Genomic DNA, 27,746 nt, shown 5'->3' on the forward strand with positions numbered 1-27,746 from the left:
CAAACAGCAATGTCATTGGTATATATGATTGGAAAAAACAAAAGGATAGAAATATCAAAAACTTGTTCTAACCAATAACAATCTTCATGATGCATATTTCAGGAAATGTAGTGAAAGTTTAGGGATGTGATGCAAACTTTATGACAACCCAAATTTTAGATTCATATAAGACAACACTAATGTAATAATCCATAGAAGATAACAGCCAAAGAGTAATTATTTACTTTATTATTCAAATGCATTTATAATTATTTCCAAGTCACAAACCCATTTGGAAAAAAAATTGGCAATGTAAAAAAGAGAAAAAGTTTTTAATATATCATTCATATTTAATTATCATTTAACTTAATAATACAAATTGATTATGCATAATATATTACTATATAAATCTTTAATTTGAAGAAAAAAGAATGAAGATGAGTTAATTGCATAATTACATTATCTCAATATATTAATTAGAGTAAAGTCATTTATTAGAATATATTAAAATATTTTAAAATATCTTGATTATGATATCTTATATCTTACATTAATATTATAAATAAAATGATATATAAATATAGGGGTTGATATATAAAAATGTATATATAGTTATATACATTGTCATTTAGGATATAAGATTACGAGTATCCAACAAGTTTTTAAGTTTCACTTTATATTTATATATTTTACAATAATCAATACATATAAAATAATAATATATATTAAATTTATCATATATTTCAATCACTAAAATTTATTATAAAATGATAAAAAAATAGATAATATATAGTCATAAAATAATAATAAAAATGTAATATAATTATTTAATTAAAAATAAATTTGTAAATATATAGGTACTCGTGGGCATGTATGATAATACATGTTCCCACAAATAAGCTATTTTTATGGGTACCCATTACAACATTTCAGTGGGTACCCACATGCAAGTATTTTTGTCATTCCTAATGTTATTACTTAATCTACCATATATTATAATATAAATAAGTGATAAATAATATATTAATTGTGTATAAATCTTTCTGTCAATAATAATTAAAATCTTTACCATATGTTTTCTCTTTCTAACTAATCCAAATAAAATAATATAATAACTATATAAATCTTTATACAGGGAATCTGCACACTATACTTTCAACATCATTATTCTTTCACTCTTATTTCCCCTTCCAAGTTCCAAGTTCATCCCCTCTTTCTTTCTTTCTTTCTTTCATTTCTTGAACCTTTCTTGTCCCGCAAGCAAACACAAGCTTTACACAAATGGAAAATCCCAACACTTCCAGCACCAGCACCAGCACCACAATACCATCCAAACACGTGTGGGTTTTCCCCAATAGAACCAAGAACCTCACTGAACTCTACACACTAGGAAGAGAACTTGGTTGCGGCACATTTGGAATCACATACCTATGCACTGAAAAATCCACTGGTTGCATTTATGCATGCAAAACAATCCCAAAAAAGAAGCTTTTGATTGAGAAAGACTATGAAGATGTGAGGAGGGAGGTTCAGATAATGCACCACTTAGCTGAGACTCCAAATGTTGTGAAGATTCATGGAACCTATGAGGATTCATCTAGTGTTCACTTGGTTATGGAGTTTTGTGAAGGAGGTGAGTTATTTGATAGAATTTTGACTAAAGGGCATTATAGTGAGAGAGAAGCTGCTAAGTTGATGAAGACCGTTGTTGAGGTTGTGGAGACTTGTCACTCTCTTGGTGTTATGCATAGAGACCTTAAGCCTGAGAATTTCTTGTTTGATAGTGTTCAAGAAGATGCTAAACTCAAAGCCATTGATTTTGGGTTATCTGTGTTTTACCAACCAGGTTTATTTCTTGTTATTTACCTTAATGATTTTTGCTGTGTTCTTTTTCTAATTATTTATAATATAGTTCTTGTGAACAAGATTCATTTCTTTATGGGGAAATATTAAAACCAGAGTTCTGCAATTGGTTGTATTAATTTCTTTCTTTGGAATGTATCAATTTGATATATATATATATATATATATATATATATTACTTGTCATGCAAGGTTCAGGCATGGTTTACTGATTATGGAGCCTCTTGATCTTGAGTATAGGCCACTAGCTTGCTGTATTTGATTGAAAATTGATGTAGAATCCGGAGTTCGAAAATTGGATTATTCTTTCCACCTTTCTCCATGATCTCAATAAAATTAAGTCCCTGGAATTCTGTGTGAATGTTCATCCTGCAGGAGTTAATGTGGCATGCAATTCATTTTGTAAATGAGGTTTTACCAATTTTATAGTCTTTCCAAGTGAATGTCTTGAAAGTTCCATATTTATTGTTCATTACCAAAATCTAGTCAATCTTTTTATATGATAGATTAAATGGAGGTTAGTTCAATTTCTAGAGGGAGGCTAAGAAAAACCATAGATGAAACAATTCGAAAAGATTTAGAGATCAATGATTTGTTAATAAAGATGTTTAATGATGGAGCATTATAATATTGTTCGATCTTTGTAATCATCCTACTAAGTGGGATTAAGGCTTGGTTGTTGTTGTAAACATTATTTTTTACTAATGGAGATGAAGTCAAGGAGGTATTTTGCTATGCCTATGTCGTAATAAAATTCGGATGCAATAGGATGAAGTGAGTAACCTACTCTCTGCTCCTCAATATGTTTTCTAAATACATGAATTTTTGGCATTCTAACTGCTAGAAGTTTGAACTAAGGGAAATTATTATATATTCTTATTAGTAGTTTCTCTGAACCATACTATAAGTATTTTTGGTTTTAATCCTCTGTGTTGGTGCAAATTATGACTGTTCAATATTAAATCTGAAGCTATGCAGTCTTATGATTTCAGTTTCCACTGTCATTCCTTTCAATCATTACCAGATCAACAAAAAAAATAGCCTTCCATTCTGTGTATGCTTAGCACTGTGATATGCTTTTCAGGTGCAACCCGTAACGATGCCGCTGGAAGCTTATACTATATTGCACCAGAGGTCTTGCAAAAGAATTATGGACCTGAAATGGATGTGTGGAGTGCTGGGGTTATTTTGTACATTCTATTATGCGGGGATCTACCATTTCAGACTAGTAAGTATTTGTCATTCATATGTTGAATCATCAATTGCGAATGTAGGCGTATTACCGTTTTCTTCGTGTTCATCCTACTCATTATTAATACTGTTCTGAAAATTCTGTCACCTACAGGAACTGAAATTTCAGGAGGAGAACTGAAGTTCCAGAAAGAACCATGGCCTAGCATTTCAGACAGCGCCAAGGATTTAATTCGAAAAATGCTTGACCGAAATCCGAAAACAAGGCTTACAGCTCATGAAGTACTTTGTAAGTCTATTAAATATCACAACTTGTATGAATATATGGTAAAACAATTTCTGGCATGAAGTTGAAGGATGTAGAACTAAAGTGTTTTTCTGTGTCAGGCCACCCATGGATAGTCGATGACAACATCGCACCAGATAAGCCTCTCGATTCTGCAGTTTTAACACGCTTGAAGCAGTTCTCTGCAATGAATAAGCTTAAAAAGGTTGCTTTGCGTGTAAGGCTTCCTTAGACCTTTCTTCCAAGGTTAAATGGTTTCTGTGTGCCTATATGCTGAGCAAGAATAAAGAATTTTGTGTCCTATGATTGTTGAACATGCAATTGTGCCATCACCTAACTGACCTAAGAATGAAAAAGGGATTATATGCAATTGTGTATTAGAATTTTCTTGTTGCTAATTTACTAAGATAAGCTTTCCACAAAATTGAAATAAGTTAGCAAAATTGAGGTCAATTTCTTCACAGCCTTGGCCTAAACTTCATGAACAATTGTGTGTATCTGTAGTTTCCATGTATTATAATTTTTCAGCTGAAATCTATTATTTCTTGTTTTTGGAACTCTATCAGAACACCTATCTTGTTCGAAAAGTTGAAAGTGGTCGATTTCATAGTCTTCTGCATGTCAAATCCTAATAATATGACACTTACAGTTTTGTTTACTCAATTATAGGTTATTGCTGAGAGGCTTTCTGAGGAAGAGATTGCTGGTCTTAAGGAATTATTTAAGATGATTGATACCGACAAAAGTGGAACTATAACATTTGATGAGCTAAAAGATGGCCTAAAGCGCGTAGGAGCTGAACTTCTGGAGTCCGAAATCAAGGATCTTATGGACGCAGTAAGATTAAACACTAATGCTTTGAGTTTAATCCATTTTTTATATTTATAAACATGGCAGTTGAACAAGATCTGATAATTAATGTTGCATGTGACAGGCAGATATTGATAATAGTGGGACGATTGACTATGGCGAATTCATCGCTGCTACGCTTCACTTAAATAAGCTTGAGAGAGAGGAAAACCTGATGTTAGTGTTCTCCTATTTTGACAAAGATGGCAGTGGTTACATAACCATTGATAAGATTCAACAAGCTTGTAAGGATTTTGGCATGAATGATATCCATATTGATGAAATGGTCAAGGAAATATTCCACGACGGCGTAAGTATATTCTGTCTTGCTATTATGAGTTTGCTTCTCCTATTCTGTCTTGCTATTATGCGTAAGTATATTCTGTCTTCTTGTCTATGTTCAATATGCACGTGCATCAAACATCTCACAGACTCTTTAGGACACTCTTAAGTGCATTCTACAACATTTTACTTTTACTTTTTAAACTATCAAACCATTATATATAGAACTGCCCAACAATAATTAACTAAATGTTGGTGTTTTATTATGATTACAACTCATGCTATCTGTGTCATGTGATTGTGTCTTGCATTGTGTCTGTGTTTCCTAGGTGTTGAACATAATAAGTTCTTGCAACTCACATTTCTTGATTATGTAGCATAATTATGTCTTTCATGTACAACTATAACCCCTTAACTGCCAACTTTTTTTTCTGGGAATAATATAAGATCTGTGGTGCAGGATGGACAAATAAATTATGACGAATTTGCTGCCATGATAAGAAAGAACAATGGAGGGACCGGAAGGCGAACAATGAGAAGCACCCTCAATTTCTAAGGTGATATGTAATCATAGGATCACCTTTATGTAATTATTGGGTGATAAAATTTTGTACTTGGAATATTTTTGGTAAATTTCGACATTATCAGTAGCCTTACCAAATTTTACATTTGTGAATAGACCATCAACAGAGTATGAATTTGCAGCTTCATTTTGCTTATTTTTAGTAGAGGGTGAGAGTAATTGGATTTGCGTTCTACACATCATAAGTAAATCATCTTTTTACTTCTCTTGGGTGCTATTTGGTCAATGAATAAGAGTGATATTCTAATGATAGTGATTAAGAATTATGGGATATAAGAGTGACCATTCAAAAAGAATTATCTACTCCATCAAATATGAGGGGGAATAAATGGCTAGTTTCTCAATTTTTTTGACAGGAATAACTATCTCTAATGATGCATTTACTGTGTAGAAGCTACACTTTTGAAGCTTCTCTACAGAAATTAATCAGTAGCTTCCACATGTTTCTCTACAGATCAAGCACAACTTGCTTGTTCATTGGAAACAATTCTTAAGAAAGAATAGTGAGTGTTGGTGAACTAGTTTAAAAATAAAAATAATGAATAATATTCATCAGAACCATGCGCAAATAGAGTTGGGTGGATCGAATGAAACCAATAAGGCTCTCTCAAAAGTCAATGTGTCAATAAAACCACTTAGAGCAAGTTCAACCCATAAATACAGAAAAGTTAAGTAGAAAGGTATATTTCCTTATAGACATCAAATATATTGTTGTTATAACAATGGAATTACATAATAGAGAACACGTTTGGAGAGGCTATGGGATCTTAACATAACAATGAGTTGCTCACATCAATATGAACTTACAAAAGTATTCAAGGTAACAATAACATCCGACATGTCAATGAACATGATTTATGATATAACAATATCACATCGTTCATTCTATATAGTTAACCCCACCCAGCAGGATAGAGGCTTGGTTATTATAACATCTCAGAATAGAAACTGTGGGACATACATGAAACTTGATAAGAACTGGTATCTCCATATTTGGCAGTTACAAAGGTGAGCCAACATTTGATGAACTGCTCAATTCAGTGGCATATTTGTTGCTGCCTTTCACATTTTACTGGCATCCCACATGGCTATTTGGTATGACACCCTTGAGCAAAAACTTTGTCAGTCTTTTTATTGCTGAACTCAGACTCTGATATCTTGCATTACATGCAAAATCCAATATCAGAAACCAGGAAAAAGAATTTCTTACATTCCACTCATTTAATTACATATTTGATATCAGGTTGTCATCATTACTGAACATAGTCCTCAACAATATTAGGCATTGCAATATTTTAAAGAACTCAACAATGTACCATATAAGAGGAAGTCAACCAATAAAATCCTCCAACACAGATAACTGGATGGACAGAAAGTTCATAGACTTCAAAAATGACAGAGAAAAGGAACTCTGTGAATTAGTACATCTGTTCCGCCTAAAATGGGGGATATAAGGTTATGAAATATGAACTTCTAATCTACAATTTGATGAATGGGTGGATTCAATAAATGCACTATTATTTACAACAAATAGTTGAGCAAACTCCTAAGCTGTAACCATTGTAGTTATTTCCTAAGAGATCAAATGCTATTTGTTATTCCAAAGAACACTTAACAAAAAGCTGAATTTATTATTCATAGGTGAGGTGATATGCTTGTTACAAAGCATCATCATTCAATAGTTTATGACATTATGCATATAATGAATAATGGAGATCAATCATAGACCATCTCCTATTTTTAATACCATCCCAATTGATTCAGTCATTCAGTCATGTCAAGTTCTTCACTCTTCATTTCACTGAGAAGCTTCAAATCAAAATGGTAAAGCTATTGGGAAAGTGACAGCTCCATTTTGGGTGTGGCAAATGGAATGTCATAGCATATGCTCCTTCCAGAACCAATGGGGAAAAATTCAGAGTCAGTGCCTCTAAGATCAAAGGAGCAATTAAGATATCTTGCAGTTGCCTAAACATTGAATAAGACCTTGGACCTAGCTGGTATTTCATATCCAAAAAAATATAATTTATGAATTCTAATTAAATTTATTATTTTCTGTCAATCACTAGCACATAGAATGACTAAACATAAGAGACAACATATTTATCCCATTAGATTGAGCCATAGTGTGTAGCAAATTTTATTAAAACTGGTGCATATTGGGAGAGAGCAACATAGACCCATCTAAGCAGTTCTAGTTACGCAAACTTATTTGATATGAAAGTCCAAAACATGTGGCACTGCCAGGTCCGTAACTACAGCAGAAGATAACAAAGATCCTGCTGTAAAATTAGACGCCAAAGCAAGAAATTGAGCAATTGTCTAAGGTAATTTCTCAGACACCATACACTGAACCACAGAAATAAGTTACTGCCACAAAATATAAATAAATTAAGTATGTGAATGAAGATATACAAAAATGTATATAATGACAATGTAAGTTTTTTATATTGTTATTACGTCATCCATCATTCATATTTCATCATCGTTGACTCATAGGTATAAGTAATATAAATGAACGGTGAATAATGTATAAATCATTACCGTAATAATATATAGATATTACATTCAATATATGCCAGTTAAAAATACACTAGCTGCAGAATTAGAAGACATATATTTGACAGAAATAGACTACAGAGATCCTTAACTTGCGAGTTCCAATACACACAACACGTAAACTAAAAAAACTATATAACAATCTGCCATGACGATATCACTGATCACATCCCTCATCTTTCTGTTCTAGTAAAATTTTCTAAGTGGCAAGGCCAAACTAAAGTTTTTTAGCAACAATCTAAGAACAAAAGTGTAGCAAAAAAAAGGAAGAAATACAAAGTATTTAGTATTTACTGTAGTTTTCTCTAAGGTGGTTGATAAAAACTAAATCAATTAGTTTTCTTCTCTTCCTCCTTTGCAGCATCCACATCTGCAGACTGCACAGCCTGATCATCCTCACCTCCAAAACCAAATTCATTCACACGTTTTTTGTCCACTGGATAAATCCACCTCTGGTATATATATATGAGGAAGATAAGATCTGCAAGGTAGGAAAAGGCAAAATAAATTAAGACAATGATAAAGGACAAGACAATGATAAAGGACATCCAAGATATACATAATGTCTTCTGAGAAAAATTAAAGCAAGGTTAGGAAATAGTGCAATGATTTTAAATGGCACATCTATTCTACCAGTTTGGTTGCACTTTCTCACTACAGATCATACCAAACTTTTGGAGAACAGAGCTCAACTTGCTAAACAATGCTCTAGGAGACTGCTAAGGCCATATAAAGACTTATGTAACCTGCATACAAGTCCAAGAGACTCCCCTATGCAAATTCCAGGTGGTTGCACTTTCTCCATTCTTGATGTCCAATTGATGCAAGGTCATGCACACATAGCCACTATAGACAGGGAGAGGCGGAAAAAGGCATTTTGGCAATAAGAGAATATAGTCAGTACCAAAAGATGTCCTTTAGTCATGTGTCAAAAGTAACTTTCGCCTGGTCCGACAGGCTTCTGTGAGATGACATGTTGAGAAGTAAGTCTCATGTAGCCTATCTCATTATCCTAGGCATGGTTTAAATACCTATTGAACTAACTCTTCGCCAAATAATTTTGAGATGAAATCTTGACATGGTATCAAAGCTAAAGTTCAACTTCTCTCTGGTAGTTATGGACAAAACGATACCCTTTAATCATGGGTCAAAAATAACCCTTCGTCTAATTCGACAAGCTTCTGTGGAGGGGGTAAGTTAGGAAGTAAGTCCCACATCGCCTACCACCTTATCTCGGAAATGATTTAGATACTTGTTGGTATCATAGCTTATGTTTGCAGTAATAAATCTGATTTCAAATGCCAATGGTCATGTAGCCTAGTTTCACCTAACTTCCTAAGGAAGTACTTGATCCTGGGTTCTATCCACAATCTTACCATCACGGAAGACAGAAAGCCTGTGTAGGGTTGGCATTTTAATGACAAAAGCAAAAAGATCATCAATGATGGTGTTGAGAAACTTGTAAGTCATTTGCCTCCAAGGTAGATGAGCAACAGATTTAAGCTTGTAGTTGATGAACAATTGAGGGCACATCATAATAAAACCTGAAAAGTTGTCAAACATTACGAAGTTCACAAAACTATAAACTTAATGTTAAAATGCTTAAATATGTCATTTAGAAACAAAACTTTATTTTTCTTCTTAATTACAAAAAGAGGATGGAACAGAATAAAATGTAAGAACTACAATGTTGGTTTTTTTAACAAAACGAAGAGAGGAAAGTAGCAAAAATGTGGTTTCGATATAGGTGAATTTCATATTTGATCCATTTCAGACCACAGATGCCCAAAAATATACATTCAGTTTAACGTAACCAGTCTACTCGGTATTCATGAACTACGGTAATTAGGAACTTAAAAGTGCCAATATTTAACTTAACCAGTTTTAATAGTCACAATCATAAATGTAATATAATCCCAAAACACAACGACAGCTTAACCGAAAAAGAAGAGTGCTTACCAAACATGTATACACAACTTGTGAGTGAAGATAGAATCCAAGAATACCAACTCTTGTGACGCTCATACATCAGTGAGTAAATACATAAGCCAACAACAAGGAGAAATAGGACATAGCATAAATACTTCATTGCAATATCATCATATTCCTTTGTCTTATTCCGTACATATGATTCTCGATCTCGGAGCCTCAACATAGGTATCCTACCTGTCCTATCAATCTGGGAAAGAAAAAGAAAAAAATAAATTGCAGATTGCCCACATCAGCAAAATAAATTTAAGAATAACAAAATTTCTAGCATTTGATAAAACTAGAAAGCAAGTTCAAAAGGCATCCTCCCTCACTCAGCCAAAAAAAGTGATAAAACCGAAAGTAAAAAGGGAAGGATCCAGCAAATATTATACATACACGCATACATACACAGTAGGTGTAGTCAGCAAGATGTTCCATTTATACACATGATTCTGGTATACATGAAGATAGAGAGATGGAAACCCACAATATCATTATGTCAGTAACAGTAATCATGCCTCAGGAACCATGCTATTTTTATATCAAAATCAAAATGCACATGTATGCTAAAAGAAAGACTAAAAGTTCACAAACAATACCTCTATGCGCATGGCTTTTCCAATTTTCCAGAACTCAATAATGCAACCGATTCCAGAGCTTGCAAGAATCATCCAGGAGGTGTCGTTGTCAAGCAGATAAAGGAAGATAATAAGCTGACAAATAAAGCTCACAAGAACAGTCTTTGCAGAGAGTCCTTCCATAGATTTATTTTTGTTCCAAAATTGGATGTCTGTGAAGAAAGAAAATAATTCGAAAATAAGCTTATACCTAACCAAATCCATCAGGATTTCCTAGTTGGGGTACTTCCCTAAAGATTGTGATACAAAACAACTTACCATTCTTGAAAGCTAAGAAGTCAAAAACTGAATGTAGAAGAGAAACAGCCATAGTAACTGCCAGGAGGTAAGGATTTCCTTCCAAGAATACCCTCTGATATAATCACCAAAATCAATTAGTTGGGCAATTAGATAAACAAGCACTTATCAATTCATTTAGTAGGATACTGTTGCACAACAAACAGAGTAGTTTCTAATAAACCATACCTTTTCAAAAGAGCTTTTCTTTTAATATTTTGGATATATTATTTATGGTTTTAAAGACACAATATGATAAGGCTTTAATATGTATACACTGATAGTGTAAGTGTTTTTTACACTATCAGCAAATCATTCACCATTGATTTGTTAACCACCATTGACTCTCAAACAAAAGTAATACAAATCAATGGTGAATGATGTGCTGATAGCGTAAAAAAACATTACACTGTCAGTGTACAGATTTTAAACTCATATGATAAAGACAAACCATTTTTATTTACATAAATACACAGTGCTTTATGGTTTACATATATTTGTTTCGCCATATCCAAAGTGAATAGCAAGAGGTCACGAAGATGTTCTTCCAATATTCATCATCGCATACCCTATAACTACTACTGAGATTACCATTTATCAATTTTTTTCAAATGAATACAAAATAATCATTTAGAGTGTCCTCCAACACCAATAAAATAATTTTTCATCGAGATTTCATTCAAAAGTTATCTTGATATAATCAGCAGTATTGAGTAAAATACAATTACTCATTACAACAAAAAAGATAACAATTTTAGAACTAAAGAACGTGATATAACAACTGGCAAAAATGTGAAGCCAAATTCTTAGAGAAGAATCCATGGAAAAAAATGAAAAGCAGAGGCTTCAAACAAACCAACGTCCCAAATGTCTGGGGTCATTTCAATATTCAACATGTGCATTAGATTAAAAAGTTCAATCTATATGAACACATACTGCACATCATGGATTAATACGCATAATTGTGATTTTTTTAAAATAACCGACCTTCAGCTCATCAGCTTCGCCTTCAAGCATGCTTCCATAGCTACGGTGAATCTGGAAGGACTGGTCAATCTGTAGGAATAATTGCCACTTTGTCATACTAATGGGACCAACCTCCAGATTAAGTGATAACTCAGTTACTGTCTGATTCAAAGGTATCAACTTATCCCGGAGTAACCAGAACTCATTGAAAAAGACAGTTGGATAGTAGTTCCCAGTGATAGGATCAATGTTCATATCTGGGCATCCAAAGTTAAGGAAACTCAGATACATAGGATAGGGCACTCCATAGCCGATGAAACAAAAAATCAATGGAAAGAAGAAAACAAGAAAGGAGAGCATGAATACATAAGTGTCAACATTAACAAACAAACAAAATGATAAAAGTGACTGGTAGTATTTAATTGTATAGGGCATTGCCATCTAGATGCTCTGCATTAATCTTTCATAAAAAGGGCAGCCCAGGACACAAGGCTACCACCTAGTGGAGTCTGGAGGGTAGATGTATGTAGCCTTACCCCCACAAGCAGATAATCTATTTCTAGGATTTGAACCTGTGAGCTCTTGGTCATTAAACAACAACCTTACCGTTGCATTGTGTCTCAAACCTCTGCAATAATCTTTCATAATATGAGCAAAATACTGTAATGCTAGACATGGGATCCAGAAACCAATGCCAATAAATTAAAATTAGTACAGTAATGGAAATGAAATGTCAGATAGCAAAAGACGTAAATGACAAGGATACATGGAGCTATGTTTGGTGGTATGCCTGTTTTTGGGTACCTGCAAGCAAGAAAAGTATAACATAAAAATAAGCAGTATGAACAAAATATCCATCAGTTAACTTGGTCAGCTACATACAAGTGTAGAAATACGCTTTTAAAGGCGCTAAATAGTTTCATCAAAGCAACAATTTGAAATATTCATATTAAAAGCAATGTTTGGTGGGTATGCCTATTTTTGGGTACCTGCAAGCAGGAAAAGTTAAAAAAAATAAAATAAGCAGCATTAAAAAAGTATCCATCAGCTAACTTGCTCAGCTACAGAGAAGTCTAGAACTATGCTTTTAAAGGTTCTGCTGAACAGTTTCATCTAAGCAACAATTTAAAACATTCCTATTAAAAGGAGACCAAGTTATCTGAGAGTCTCTTTCATCACCTGTGTCTAACTTTTCATATAATAGGAATCAGCAGTTGTTAATTTTAAATGCAAACTACAACTGGTAAAAAACCATAATGGTAGATAAAAAATGCACCAATAAATTTGATGAGCTGTAAGAAACATACTGAGTGAAGTCGGCAACCAAGTTTATTGTTATATTTGGTTTCCAATAGGAAACCCACTCCACAGGACCATCATCCACGGAATCATCTTCAGTATCATCAACCACCTAGCACAACCAAAAGAGACATACCGAGATCAACATAAAAAATAAGTAACTGACCGCACTATCAAGCATTGAACAGTAATCACTTAATAAGGTAACTTGGTAAGTAGAAAAAATAAATAGATTGGTATGAGTTCCATGTAGACATAGTCTGACATACTGAGTGAAATCATAAGGATTGGATGCAGGGGCAACTCTTCTGGGCCGTACAGGATTATATAATCATGTTAGGACCATAGTTACATGGTTCTTGGTACCAGTTCCGGTGTGTGGTACCCGGTTCTATGTGGTTCGTCAATTTTTAAATTATGATTACCAGATTTCTTTTATGAGGAATCTGGTACATGTACGCGGTATGCCGTGTCTGGTACTTGGTACGTAGGCTAAACGAGAGAAACATGTAGCTATGGTTAGGACTTCAGACAGTAACTTATTGTCAAAACTTGTAAACACTGGTTTGAACTTTGAATTTAATGACATTGTGTAAGAGAGAAGAAAAGAGAGGAAGAGAATCAATTCTCTAGAATTTTATTAATGAAAATCAGTTACAAAAGATAGGGGTAAAGATATTTATAGAGGCATACATAAGATAGCTTGCACGGCAAGCTTATCTAACCTCTAACTAACTCTTACACAAACTAACTAACTTATTACACTTTGTGCTATATTCTAATACATTATACTGCCAAAATGAAAATATATGCTCCTTTTGAAGGCTAAATGAAGAAATGAATGCTGATACACTCACATGTTGAATTGCCTTTATCACTTACACAGTTATGCTGCATGGATATAAATGACATTTGACAGTCAATACTTGCTCCCCCCGTATTACAATAATTTTCCACAAGTTTCACCACTAGTAATATGTCTTCTGATGGTGCTGTATCATGAGTCATAGAGTTTTTATGTTCTCTATAAATAGAGCTTCACTTGTTATCAGACAGTAAACAAACAGCTTTCTTCATGCTTCAATTGAAAATTGTATAATCTACAGCCAGGAAAGGCCTCATAGACCCATACTTATCTGTCTTCACCACTTTAACCCTTCAAATATGACTGCAGTTAGTAGGAACCTTTACACACATTATCTACCACATGTGTCGTTGATGGGACGGCCTATCCCAGCCATTGGTCTTTATGGCAAGTGTCCAGGTTTTTCCTATTCTTGGCAAGTGTCAATTATTTTATTTCATCTGACGAGGGACTATCATAACACACACCCCTTGCATGGTTGCACCCAAGACTAGACATATGTGGGTGGCCTAACATCGCAGTCGAGTCTGGCTTTGATACTACATTAGAATTGTTAAGGTTTCATTTCAAAACCAATTTACAATGAGAAAGAGTAGCCCAACAAGTATGAAAACTACGCCTAAGAGAATGAGGCAGGCAATGTTATACTTCCAAAAACCCCTCCACGGAAACCTGTCGAACAAGGGATCCTTCTAGCTCATGGTGGAAAAATGGAGAATTTGGGCCCCGACTTGATACCATATTAGAATTGTGTAGGCCATATGATAACACCGGTAAAAGAATGCACAAAAGAAGAAGAAGATCTGAACAAAATCGATCCGGAATCAATTGAATTCCGGATACTAATACCTCTTTATTGATTGCAAGATTAAAAGAAAACAATGAAGAACCCTAATTGATTCCCTGAATCAATTACACACTACAAGATTGATTCCCTGAATCAAATCCCCTCCTACTCAATACTTCCAAAGCTAAACTTCTCTAAAACTAGCTCTTTATTTATAGCCTAACTAACAACTAACTACTAGGGGTATTTTTGGAATCTTTTAACAACTTTCCTATTTCCCCTTCTATATACATTTTCAATATTAGGCTTTGGCTCTGGCCTAACCCTATCAATACCCTCCCCTAGAAGAATTAACTTGTCCTCAAGTGGAAACTCAAGGAACTTGTTCCGTATAGCAGCTGACGGTTCCCCCTCTTTTAGCAACACTTGCATGAAGGTACCATAAGCAAGTTCGGTCCGAGTCAAAGTAGGATCCCCGATGATGGTGATTACAGAGCCCCCTTTCTTGAGAGTTAATTCCATCCTTCCAAAGTCAACCTTTACTTCTCCCAGACTGGCTAACCCTTCCAATCCCAAAACTAAGTCCACTCCCTTCAACCCGAATAGGTAGAAGTCTTAAATCACTTCTAGCTGTTGCATATACAGTTGAAGTTGTGCACATTTTCCTTTACACTGGATCATGTGTCCATCTCCCACCTCCACCATATAAGCTTGGGTCTCTGCCACCTTCAACCGTAACATGTCCACCAATTTGGGTGAGATGAAATTGCGAGTAGCACCACAATCTATCATTATCACTACCGGACTCCCCTTTAGAACCCCTTCTACCTTCCACGACTTGTCAGATGTGAGTTCGGTTAGGGAATGCATGGATAGTTGTGACGACTTGACCCTTTTCAATTCCTCCCCCATATCTATCTCATTAACACCTTCTTCCTCCTCATTCTCCAAAATGATCATTCGAAATTGTCGGTTTTTGCAACGATGATCCTTAGTGTAAGGTTCATCACACCGGAAACATAAACCTTTGTCTCGCTTCTCCCGTAATTCCGCGCTTGTTAGTTGCTTGAACTCCCCTCCTTTTGGCCTTACACTCTCCGTTATGTGATTTGGCCCTAAAGACCCCACGGTGTTGCTGCCCCCACNCAACCGTTACTGTTTTAGTGTAGGGGATGCTACGTTGACCTTCCCCATTTCGGCTTGTATACACAAACGAGCCCTTCTTACTCAAGATTACATTCTTTTGTTCAATCAATAACACTTTCTGTATAATATCAGATAAAGAATGTAATTCATACAATCTTACCTCAGCTCGAAGCTCTTCCTTCAACCCATTCAGAAATATGCCCCTTGTAAATTCAGGATCAATGGTTCTCAAGGCTCCAACATACTTCTCAAATTCCTCTACAAATTCTTCCACAGAACCGGTTTGTTTGAGGGCGAGTAACTGCTCAAACGGATTCTGAATCATCGACGGCTGGAATCTTCGAACCACTGCGATCTTGAATCCTTCCCAATTCGGCCTCGGGTTGCACTTTTCCCACCAATGGTACCAACTCAATGCCTTCCCTTCAAGTGCCATAACCGTGGCCTGCATTTTCTCCCCCTCGGTAAGTTCCTTCAACTGGAAATACCTCTCTAGTCGGTGAGTCCATCCATACGCGTCGTCACCGGAGAAGATTGGAATTTCTAATTTCCTCCATGTTTCCCGCCTAAACTCTCCCCCACCGTGAATACCTTCCCGGAAGTCATTTTTGCCTCGGTGACCCACTCGTTGTTCATCCTCTTCGTGTACCTCCTGCCGGAACTCGAAACCACCGTGCGCACCCCCCTGAAACTCAGTTCCGATCTGTTCCCCGGATCGATTGTCAATTCCGGCACGTTCTCGACGTCGGAATTCATGTCTGCCGGTATCGTCTTCCCCGAGCTTGTCTTCCCGAGGAGCTTCTCTTCTCCGGCGAACTCCCTCACCACGGGAGTCGTCCCTTGCAGTTCCGCCGTAAAGATCTCGTCTGAAATCTTCTCTCCCTACGAACGCCCTTCCGCGACGAACTTCCATGCCACGGGATTCCCCTCGGTTTCGCGCGTCTGGCATTTTCAGTTCGCGGTTTCTCCCCTCGTCGCTGTCGCGACGGATTCCACCATTAACAGAGCTCGCGGCGTCGCCGCCGTGTTCTGCATTTGCACTGAAAACATACCGGTCCATTTTCGCGGTCATTTCTGCCATTTGTTCTTCGTGTTTCTTCACCAACGATTCTGCCAATTCTAATCTCATTCTCATCTCATTCTCATCTCTTCCCTTTCTTGTTCCCAATCCTCTCCGGAACGCGACATACTTCGAGTCTTCATGAATTGTCGGCGAAACAGCAGCGGTTCTCAGGGCACCAGAATCGGTGCTTTGATACCAGTGATAACACCGGTAAAAGAATGCACAAAAGAAGAAGAAGATCTGAATAAAATCGATCCGGAATCAATTGAATTCTGGATACTAATACCTCTTTATTGATTGCAAGATTAAAAGAAAACAATGAAGAACCCTAATTGATTCCCTGAATCAATTACACACTACAAGATTGATTCCCTGAATCAAATCCCCTCCTACTCAATACTTCCAAAGCTAAACTTCTCTAAAACTAGCTCTTTATTTATAGCCTAACTAACAACTAACTACTAGGGGTATTTTTGGAATCTTTTAACAACTTTCCTATTTCCCCTTCTATATACATTTTCAATATTAGGCTTTGGCTCTGGCCTAACCCTATCATATCGCTGAAGCTTTATGTTTTCCTTCCATACCCTCAAAAACTCAACTCACAAAGGAACACTAAAAGGGAATAAAGAAAATCAATACCTAACTCAACCTCAAAAGCTATCTCATAGAGTAATGGGTGCCCAAGCCTTATAAGACTTTTGACCATATTCCCATCCAATGTGGAACTATATCTTTACATTTGTAGAGGCATATTTGCAATGTTATGAAAACCGTATTGTACTGGCCAGTTCAACCAGTTGACCGGTGAACCAGTCCCTATACTAGTACGGTAATCAATTTTACCAGTCATGTAATCATACGCTCGAAGCTTATCAAAACCGGTCATATCGGCCAATTTTTATTTAAACCATACCAGCCAGACCGACCAATTTTCATTTAAAATTATAATTTTTTATGAAAGTTAATTAATTTTTACCAAAATGTTATTATGGATGATCAAACACATAATCACTACCTTTGTTTTACTTCTAAAACATGCTCTACCACCAAGTCACACATTTTATTTTAAAAATGGTGTAAATAAAATTATCTATTACATTCTTTATTAATTTTTGAACATTAATATTAATATAATATATATGTATATCTAACTTCACCGATATGTGGTTTAATTAGTGAATCACCGGTGAAACCAATGTATCACCATACCAGTACCCTGACCGGTACACTACTAATAACACTTCAAATTTGTGAGGGAGGTTGAAGACATTGCTGTCAAATATCTTCCTAGTGTGCTGGAAATATATGAAATTTATACAAAATATCTAGACACTACAAAAAATATAATATGATAGTTCTGCAGGGTTGAAACTCAAAAATCAAAAGAATGAAGTTCTTGAATTCAAGAGCCAGATTACCATCAAAGTTCATAACAAGTTGGCATAAAGCTAATTATAATATGAGCAAATAACAAACCTTGGATGCCGCTTGATCCTCACCAGAATCTGGTGAACTCCCCAACAGACTCTTCTTTTTATCAGCTCTTTTCTTGGGCAAGTATACCACAACAGCTGAAATCAATAAAAAAAAGAGACACCTTGTAAACTAGTTTCTTAAAGTTAAAGATATTAGAAGTAAGTGGAGCATTAACAAGAAGGGAAAAAACATACGATGTGTCCTTCCGAATGCTGCCTGAGGCTGGTATTCTGGGTCACTTGGGTCAGGTGAATATCCAGAATGTGCAAAGAAAACATGAGCATATAGACTCCCATTGTGCTTCAAAGCCTGAAAAAACAATAAGTATAAAGTCCAATATATTAAGGGAAAATCAGTAAATGCTTCAGAATTTATTCAATAAAAAACGACACATGACGTTTACAAAGGCCAATGTAGATACAATTTGCATAAGGAGTAGCTAGCATTAGCAGGAGCATTTTCAGTCAGTCATACCTCAGATGGATGATGCTTCAAAGTAAGTAACCTGGTACTCTCAGGTCCCCAAACGGAATATGGAATATTTGTTTCATGCCATACAAGAGCAGCTTCATTACCAAAGTCATTGAACTTCTCATGCTCGGAAAGATACAGCCACATGTCCTGAATAAGAACCCCATAAAAAATGAACTTCATTGATCACAAAAACAAGAAAGTAGGAAAACCTTTGCACAAACAACACAACAAGGGCAGTAAGATAATACTGAAAAACTGTCTCCTTGTGCACAAACACTATTTTTTCCCTTCTCTTTCATGGTAAGTTAACCTTCAGTTATTTAAATCCAGCTTTTGACGCTCAAACTGGCATTCTTTAACCTCACAAAAATTATGTGGTTGTCCTCTTTTACGTAAAGGGGACAAGAGGACAAATTACACGGAACTCCTGAAGGTTTAGCTTCTTCCAAAAGCTACACCCACCTCTCCTAAGGGAGGTTGGTGTAGTTTTAGTCACACCCCTTCTTGGGAGGTCAGTATAATGATAACCGAATCTATTGCGAGATAAGTAAAACTTCTGAAACGAGAGTTACCACAGAATGTGATTAAGCCAAATCTCAATGCAAGTCCTTATGATTTTCCTATACATAACTAACATTTCTCCATAGAAATTATATATACTTTTTTTGAGCCTTTTGATCATAAACAAAACTACGATCCTGAACATGCACACTTCTCCACCATAAAACTTTCAATCATAAAAACGTAAACTAAAAGCATCATCAATGTCCAATAACTTACTATAAAGTTTCAAACACAATCAAATTCACCAGACAACAGAATTTAGAGAGAAAACTAATAACTAGGAAAGTAAACATACAACGTTACTAAAAGAGTAACTACAAATTTATCAAATGGAATCGATATCATGGAAATTGAGTTAACAGTTAGAGTGAGACTGAAACGGGAAAAAGAGAGTGCACCATAGGCTGGCCTTTCTGGAAGAGGTTGGAGATGAGAGCAGAAGATTCGGTAGGTTTCTTGGGAGAGAAGAATTTGGAAGCGAAATACAAGAAAACCGCTATACGAATGATTCCGGTGATGCCAAAACCTCCTTGCTGCTGCTGTTGTTGTTGTCTACCTTGCGGTGCTTCGCCGCCGTCAACTGCCGCTGGTGGCGGCGCCATATTCAACCGAGAAATAAAGCGGTTATGGAATCGAAAATGTGATAGAAGTTATGTCCAGAATAAAGCGGTGATGTATGATTACTATTTACAAGTATTGGTAAAGGTACAGGGACGAGAAGCTACTAGCTAGGATACACACTATCAACTTTTTTCTTTTTCTAAATTTGAAGTGATTTTATTTAGAAATGAAGATAAATGGAAGTCTAAGATGAAATATATTTTTAGATTACTAAAGTTTTTCCTTTCTCTTCTTTTCCTTTTAAAATTCAAGTCTCAAACTAATTCTTAAGAAACTTCTGTGTTTCTACTTTCATTTGCTTGTGTAGAGCAAGAGAAGAAAGAATAAAGAAGTTCAAGCTATTTTTATTTTATTTGGTTGAGGAGAGAGAAACGATGGAAAGACTAAAAAACACATGCGGGACATATAAAATCATCTTTTACCATGATGAAGAGAAAATTATTGGAAAATGTTGGATGACATGAAATAACAAAAATATTAGAATATAATAATAGAGTTCCATTCTTTTTCTTATAAGATTGGTCTTTGTATTTTCAAATATTATATTTTTCTTTCTTATTTCTTTTAAGTGTGGTTCTCAAGAATTTCGAGTTTCTTACCATGAATGTGAGGAAATATATTTGGTAGTATCAAAAAACTATTTACCCTTTGATTATATTAGAATCTAATCAAACCTTACATCATTAAACCAAGATATTGTTGGGATTTAGCTTTTATTTAAAGTTTATTAATTTTTAATAAGGCTAGTTGGTGATTAAGAATTTTTTTGGGTACTATAAGGGTTTCCTTCACCTTTTGGGTAAGAAACTAATATATTTTAGACAATGAACTAATTACTTTGGCGGGTGTAGTTGCCCCTTTCTAACAAATGTCGTTAATAAGAATTGTATCATTAGGTAAAACTTTAAGATTGGCAATATGAGATAAAGATAAATAAGGAAACAAAATGGAGTAAGATACAGGAAGCATCACCTTATTCTATATTTGATACATGTTTGTTGGGCACTTGGACAGTTGAATTGATTTAAAAGAAAAAAAGAGAGCATATTTTCCAATGGTGAAAATCAGTTATGGTTTAGTCTATTATCTATATAAGAATACAATAGGCTAGCATTATTACCAAAATAGACTCTCATAATTTTGATACTATTTTTAAGGGCAAATTTGTAATAGTATATCTTATTTGTTTCAACAAATTTAAAAATGAAATGTGTATAGTATATTATTGAATAAAATAAAATAAAATAATATTGTGCATAATCATTTATTATTAATCAACTATTGAAATGTCACCTCATCTCATCTCTGCGTTTCAAATTTCAAATTCACATTTCAACTTCACATTTTCTCTTTCAATAGTTCTCTCTCTCAACTCATTTTTTTCTTCACTCCTCTCTTCTTTCTTCTCTATTTCTCCTTCTCTTTTACCTTTGTATACTTTATTCCCTTTGCTGTGTTTTATGTTATGATTTTAACTCATTTTTCATCACTTTTCTCTTTCTCCTTCTCTGTTACCTTTGAGAAGGATTATTACTTTTGTTGTGTTTTTTTTTTGCCTTTTGCTAATAGTATATCTTATGAATGTTGAAACTAGCAAAGTCTTTGTTTTATTTTGAATAGGTGAAGGGTTATCATTTAACTATTATTTGTGGCTAACAACAACACAATATATTTGCTCTGTTAGGTAAAATGGGAGACAACTTCTTTGATTCTTGCACCCACAAATCGAGAAGATACAATAATTGATCAACTTAATGTATGTTTTTTTAACCCATTTTCTCATATATATTTTTCCTCCACTTCTCTCTTTATCCTTCTCTTTTACCTTTGAGATAGTTTATTCCCTTTACTGTGTTTTATGTGTTTTATGCCATGATTTTAACTCATTTTTTCTTCACTTCTCTATTTCTCCTTCTATGTTACCTTTGAGAAAGATTATTACCTTTTTTGTTGTTTTTTGCATTTTGTTAGTGTTTTGTACCATGAATGTTGAACCTAACAAAGTCTCTATTTTTTTTAGAATAGGTGAAGGGGTTGTCATTTAAGCATTATTTGTTGCTAACAACACAACATAGTTGCTCTTTTAGGTAAAAAAATGGGAGATAAGTTCTTTGATTCTTGCACCACAAATCGGCAAGATACAATAATGGATCAACTTAATGTATGTTCTTTTTCAACCCATTTTCTCATTATTTTTTTTATTGAAAGCTGTTTTTGGTCACTGGGAAATTGAGAGAGTTTTAACATGATTGAAACTTAAGAATTCATTGTAATATCCATCTTTCAAGCATTACATCCATTAATCAGATAGAATTTATGTAACCATGTGTAAGTATAACAATTCATAAAAATATCTAGCAGTAGTAACATATATAAGGACTGTTACATATATATGATAGTAAATTTTGTACTTACTAATTACCAAGTAAAAAAGTAGATTTTATTTTAATTGATTGGTGTATTTTTTAAGATAGCTCTACAACTTAAAACACATGTTAGTCACAACCAAACCAAGAATTACTCTTAAAGTTTAAGTTATGTTGGAAAAACATCTGGTCAGGCCTTTCAATCTATTTTTATCGAAGCTTCAGTTTTTCTAATAGGTAATATACATGACAATTAAATTTTTCTTACGTGATAATTAAATTTTGTTCTTAATAACTTATGATGACTTTATAGTTTTATTCTTAATTCAATTTTGTTCTTAATAACTTATGATAACCTTATAGTTTTATTCTTAACTAAATTTTGTTCTTACCCTGTGTAAAGCTATCTGCTTAAAAGTGTATTAAAGATGGCAACATGTCTCCTTACTTCGATATGTTCTTCTTGAATGAAATCCGTCAAAAAAAGATTGGAGCATGCTTGCATTCTTTTAGTGTCATTAATTATTGTCAATTAGATGCATGTTAATTTGTCTCACTTTCCCATTAACATACGTTAGGATTATTCTCTTGATGATGCACTTTTGTGTGAAAGTGCACTCACTGATTTTGTCAATTTTGTATGAATTCTTTGCTCTCCTTTAGTTTGGATATATAATGAGTATTGGTAAGATGACTTGGTTTTTGCCATCTATTTCTTACAGGTTGGCTGACTTGAAGGACTTCGAGAAAGTTAACGAGATCTATGTTGAATGTGAGTTTTGTTATAGAGATTTTGATGTTTCCTTGATATGTCTTACATGTTTTATTATAGAACATAATAGATTGAATAGATGTAATCACAAGTAACATTGTTCCAAACTTTGGGCCCTTTGTTTGTTAAATCTATTGATTAAAATATTGAGTCATCCAATTAATATTGTAGATTTTGTGATTATCTGCCGACAAACTGCAAAACTTTATTTATAATGTTTTCAAGAAGTTAATCTGATAGATTTGGGAAAGTTAATCGAAGTTTGAAACCGACACAATCGTAATCATAATGTACCATTATGAATCGGCTCTTTTTAAATATTTTTATACATATTGTTATGAATTTGTACTATTATGAGTATGCTACTTTTTTTTGTTGCATTGGAGTCTATTTTTGCATATTGTGGTTCACATAGGTACTTGAACACACCATAGTACCATTCCAGTGCACTTAATTAACATCTTATCTATATTAATTATGTTATGGTTTAACATCAATTATGTTCTTTGTCTTGCCCATGCTTCCTCTTTTTCATTTCATATTATTCTCTCTTACAATTAATATGGAAGATTATGTGATCCTCAACAAACATATTGAAAAACTTTAATTATTATGATATCTTTTTTATTGCTATGGTGATTCAAGTATATAATATATGAGTTAATGATATGAATTCTAATTTCTGCTATGGTGATTCAAATATATAATATATGAGTTTATGATATGTGTTAATTGTATTTGTTATGAGTTTGCTGTGATTTCCTGCTCATTTTTGTTCCTACTACTCACTCATTCTTTTTTGGTAAAGCTACTACTCACTCATTCACTCAAATGTATGTTTTTTTCAAGTATTTGTTGTTAACGTTTAGTTCAACATTTGCTAATGGTGGATTCTTAGTTCTCAATTCTAATTTCTGCATGTTAACTTCTTGGTGTTATTTTGGATATGCATATTCACTATCTAACTTCTTTTTTTTTTGGTTTCTCACAGATATCCTCGCACTAGAGGCAATTTTGTCCGAGCCGGGAACATCCACAGGTACGTGCGGCTAACTCTCCCAATGGACTAATGAATCATTTGCTAATGAATCATTTCATGCATTTTTATCAATCAAGCTTACTTTGTGCATGCATTTTTAGTTAGCCACTACATTTTCATTATCTAAGTACTCAACTTTATTTAGTGCATTTCTATGAGTCCTTATTTTGTGCATCTATATAAAAGTTTCTATCTTTTCATCTAGCTTTCTTTCACCTGTTATTTTTTTCCTTCTCATTCTTCATCAACATTAAGGTTTAGAAGCAAAACAAAGTGATAGAGGTCATGGAAGCTCCAAAGACGAAAGAAGTAAGTCACCTACCAATGGACCAACTTCAAGACTTAGAATATTGAATAGAATCAAAATCATATTGAGTTATGTTAAACTTTAATCATTCCTCAACTCATATTTTCAGTTTCATTAGTACATTGAATTTTTTATTTTATTTGTTTAATGTCTATTTTCCTTTTCATGAAACTAATAATGATATCTATATTTTGAATTATTAATAGTGGAGTCAATAGCCTATGTTTAAGTCCTTTTGCTACTTAGAATGTTCATTTTGTATGTTAATTATATTGAAATTATTAGATATTAACTATTATGTATCAAGTAATTTTTTTTAATTTTGTTCTACATATTTGGTTTTGTCATATTAGGTGGTAATCAATTTAATTGACATTATAAAATTATCATTGATTAATAGGGAGCATGAATAAACATTTGAGACTAATAATAAGAAACTCATTCATGATCAATAATAAATAGTATTTTGGGAGTGCACAAAATAACTCAGTCGGTTTTAAGAAGTTCATTCATTTTTGTATTAGACTTGAGAAAAAACTTAGTCGATAATACTTTATAATCACAACCAAACCAAGAATTACTCTTAAAGTTTAAGTTATGTTGGAAAAACATCTGGTCAGGCCTTTCAATCTATTTTTATCGAAGCTTCAGTTTTTCTAATAGGTAATATACATGACAATTAAATTTTTCTTACGTGATAATTAAATTTTGTTCTTAATAACTTATGATGACTTTATAGTTTTATTCTTAATTCAATTTTGTTCTTAATAACTTATGATAACCTTATAGTTTTATTCTTAACTAAATTTTGTTCTTACCCTGTGTAAAGCTATCTGCTTAAAAGTGTATTAAAGATGGCAACATGTCTCCTTACTTCGATATGTTCTTCTTGAATGAAATCCGTCAAAAAAAGATTGGAGCATGCTTGCATTCTTTTAGTGTCATTAATTATTGTCAATTAGATGCATGTTAATTTGTCTCACTTTCCCATTAACATACGTTAGGATTATTCTCTTGATGATGCACTTTTGTGTGAAAGTGCACTCACTGATTTTGTCAATTTTGTATGAATTCTTTGCTCTCCTTTAGTTTGGATATATAATGAGTATTGGTAAGATGACTTGGTTTTTGCCATCTATTTCTTACAGGTTGGCTGACTTGAAGGACTTCGAGAAAGTTAACGAGATCTATGTTGAATGTGAGTTTTGTTATAGAGATTTTGATGTTTCCTTGATATGTCTTACATGTTTTATTATAGAACATAATAGATTGAATAGATGTAATCACAAGTAACATTGTTCCAAACTTTGGGCCCTTTGTTTGTTAAATCTATTGATTAAAATATTGAGTCATCCAATTAATATTGTAGATTTTGTGATTATCTGCCGACAAACTGCAAAACTTTATTTATAATGTTTTCAAGAAGTTAATCTGATAGATTTGGGAAAGTTAATCGAAGTTTGAAACCGACACAATCGTAATCATAATGTACCATTATGAATCGGCTCTTTTTAAATATTTTTATACATATTGTTATGAATTTGTACTATTATGAGTATGCTACTTTTTTTTGTTGCATTGGAGTCTATTTTTGCATATTGTGGTTCACATAGGTACTTGAACACACCATAGTACCATTCCAGTGCACTTAATTAACATCTTATCTATATTAATTATGTTATGGTTTAACATCAATTATGTTCTTTGTCTTGCCCATGCTTCCTCTTTTTCATTTCATATTATTCTCTCTTACAATTAATATGGAAGATTATGTGATCCTCAACAAACATATTGAAAAACTTTAATTATTATGATATCTTTTTTATTGCTATGGTGATTCAAGTATATAATATATGAGTTAATGATATGAATTCTAATTTCTGCTATGGTGATTCAAATATATAATATATGAGTTTATGATATGTGTTAATTGTATTTGTTATGAGTTTGCTGTGATTTCCTGCTCATTTTTGTTCCTACTACTCACTCATTCTTTTTTGGTAAAGCTACTACTCACTCATTCACTCAAATGTATGTTTTTTTCAAGTATTTGTTGTTAACGTTTAGTTCAACATTTGCTAATGGTGGATTCTTAGTTCTCAATTCTAATTTCTGCATGTTAACTTCTTGGTGTTATTTTGGATATGCATATTCACTATCTAACTTCTTTTTTTTTTGGTTTCTCACAGATATCCTCGCACTAGAGGCAATTTTGTCCGAGCCGGGAACATCCACAGGTACGTGCGGCTAACTCTCCCAATGGACTAATGAATCATTTGCTAATGAATCATTTCATGCATTTTTATCAATCAAGCTTACTTTGTGCATGCATTTTTAGTTAGCCACTACATTTTCATTATCTAAGTACTCAACTTTATTTAGTGCATTTCTATGAGTCCTTATTTTGTGCATCTATATAAAAGTTTCTATCTTTTCATCTAGCTTTCTTTCACCTGTTATTTTTTTCCTTCTCATTCTTCATCAACATTAAGGTTTAGAAGCAAAACAAAGTGATAGAGGTCATGGAAGCTCCAAAGACGAAAGAAGTAAGTCACCTACCAATGGACCAACTTCAAGACTTAGAATATTGAATAGAATCAAAATCATATTGAGTTATGTTAAACTTTAATCATTCCTCAACTCATATTTTCAGTTTCATTAGTACATTGAATTTTTTATTTTATTTGTTTAATGTCTATTTTCCTTTTCATGAAACTAATAATGATATCTATATTTTGAATTATTAATAGTGGAGTCAATAGCCTATGTTTAAGTCCTTTTGCTACTTAGAATGTTCATTTTGTATGTTAATTATATTGAAATTATTAGATATTAACTATTATGTATCAAGTAATTTTTTTTAATTTTGTTCTACATATTTGGTTTTGTCATATTAGGTGGTAATCAATTTAATTGACATTATAAAATTATCATTGATTAATAGGGAGCATGAATAAACATTTGAGACTAATAATAAGAAACTCATTCATGATCAATAATAAATAGTATTTTGGGAGTGCACAAAATAACTCAGTCGGTTTTAAGAAGTTCATTCATTTTTGTATTAGACTTGAGAAAAAACTTAGTCGATAATACTTTATAAAGTTGGTGATTATCTTTCAGAAATAATTTGTATAAAAACACTGCCTAAAAATATTGTCATTAAAATCTATAGAGTCTGCATGATACAATTTAGCATAATAACTGTCATATTCTGGAATTTGATATGCCTGAGGAAAACAAAATGAAAGTAATATATAAATGTCATTTTATGAAAATGGCCACAGAAGATTGAAACAGGGGATAAAAGGCAACGCCAATACTATTATACTATCCTAAAACTTTGCAAGTTGTCTAAGGTTTATAAGAAAAAAAGGTAGACATGTAAAGTAATTTTACTTCACTAATCTATATGACAATACTTAAAATCCTATTACTTTAAAATGTCTCCACATGTCACTTTAACATCGTTGCTTTTTCTTCACATAAATTTACCTTCCTATCACTCAAATTTTTCCTTCT

At 33.5% G+C, this 27,746-nt stretch overlaps 2 protein-coding genes across 2 annotated transcripts; one reads left to right on the plus strand and one right to left on the minus strand.

Moving 5' to 3' along the window:
* The first annotated feature begins 1,148 nt into the window (after positions 1-1,148).
* On the plus strand, positions 1,149-5,181 carry LOC109340642 (calcium-dependent protein kinase SK5-like). Its single transcript, XM_019578361.1, has 7 exons — positions 1,149-1,825; positions 2,926-3,069; positions 3,187-3,321; positions 3,420-3,535; positions 3,988-4,155; positions 4,253-4,477; positions 4,910-5,181. Exons 1-7 carry the CDS (start codon positions 1,261-1,263, stop codon positions 5,003-5,005), a joined length of 1,449 nt encoding a protein of 482 aa, XP_019433906.1. The 5' UTR covers positions 1,149-1,260; the 3' UTR covers positions 5,006-5,181.
* A 2,449-nt stretch (positions 5,182-7,630) lies between these two features.
* On the minus strand, positions 7,631-19,721 carry LOC109340641 (CLPTM1-like membrane protein cnrB). The gene is made up of 12 exons (XM_019578360.1): positions 19,518-19,721; positions 18,556-18,702; positions 18,276-18,390; positions 18,082-18,176; positions 12,750-12,853; positions 12,209-12,246; positions 11,464-11,699; positions 10,459-10,552; positions 10,162-10,352; positions 9,551-9,770; positions 8,968-9,135; positions 7,631-8,072 (listed from the first exon to the last, which is right to left on the minus strand). The coding sequence occupies exons 1-12, from the start codon at positions 19,719-19,721 to the stop codon at positions 7,921-7,923; spliced, it is 1,764 nt and encodes a 587-aa protein (XP_019433905.1). The 3' UTR covers positions 7,631-7,920.
* Positions 19,722-27,746: the final 8,025 nt, after the last annotated feature.

This window comes from Lupinus angustifolius, unplaced genomic scaffold, assembly GCF_001865875.1.
Source record: "Lupinus angustifolius cultivar Tanjil unplaced genomic scaffold, LupAngTanjil_v1.0 Scaffold_215_48, whole genome shotgun sequence".
In the NCBI taxonomy this organism is placed as follows: domain Eukaryota; kingdom Viridiplantae; phylum Streptophyta; class Magnoliopsida; order Fabales; family Fabaceae; genus Lupinus; species Lupinus angustifolius.

Excerpts from the sequence above, each read along its gene's own strand:
- LOC109340642 (XM_019578361.1), top strand. The coding sequence starts at position 1,261 with ATGGAAAATCCCAACACTTCCAGCACCAGCACCAGCACCACAATACCA. Across the intron at positions 4,156-4,252 it reads TCAAGGATCTTATGGACGCA|GCAGATATTGATAATAGTGG; the intron begins GTAAGATTAAAC and ends TGCATGTGACAG. Across the intron at positions 4,478-4,909 it reads AGGAAATATTCCACGACGGC|GATGGACAAATAAATTATGA; the intron begins GTAAGTATATTC and ends TCTGTGGTGCAG.
- LOC109340641 (XM_019578360.1), bottom strand. The coding sequence starts at position 19,721 with ATGGCGCCGCCACCAGCGGCAGTTGACGGCGGCGAAGCACCGCAAGGT. Across the intron at positions 11,700-12,208 it reads ACCACCAAACATAGCTCCAT|ATATGAACATTGATCCTATC; the intron begins GTATCCTTGTCA and ends TTGGATGCCCAG. Across the intron at positions 10,353-10,458 it reads CTTCTTAGCTTTCAAGAATG|ACATCCAATTTTGGAACAAA; the intron begins GTAAGTTGTTTT and ends CTTTCTTCACAG.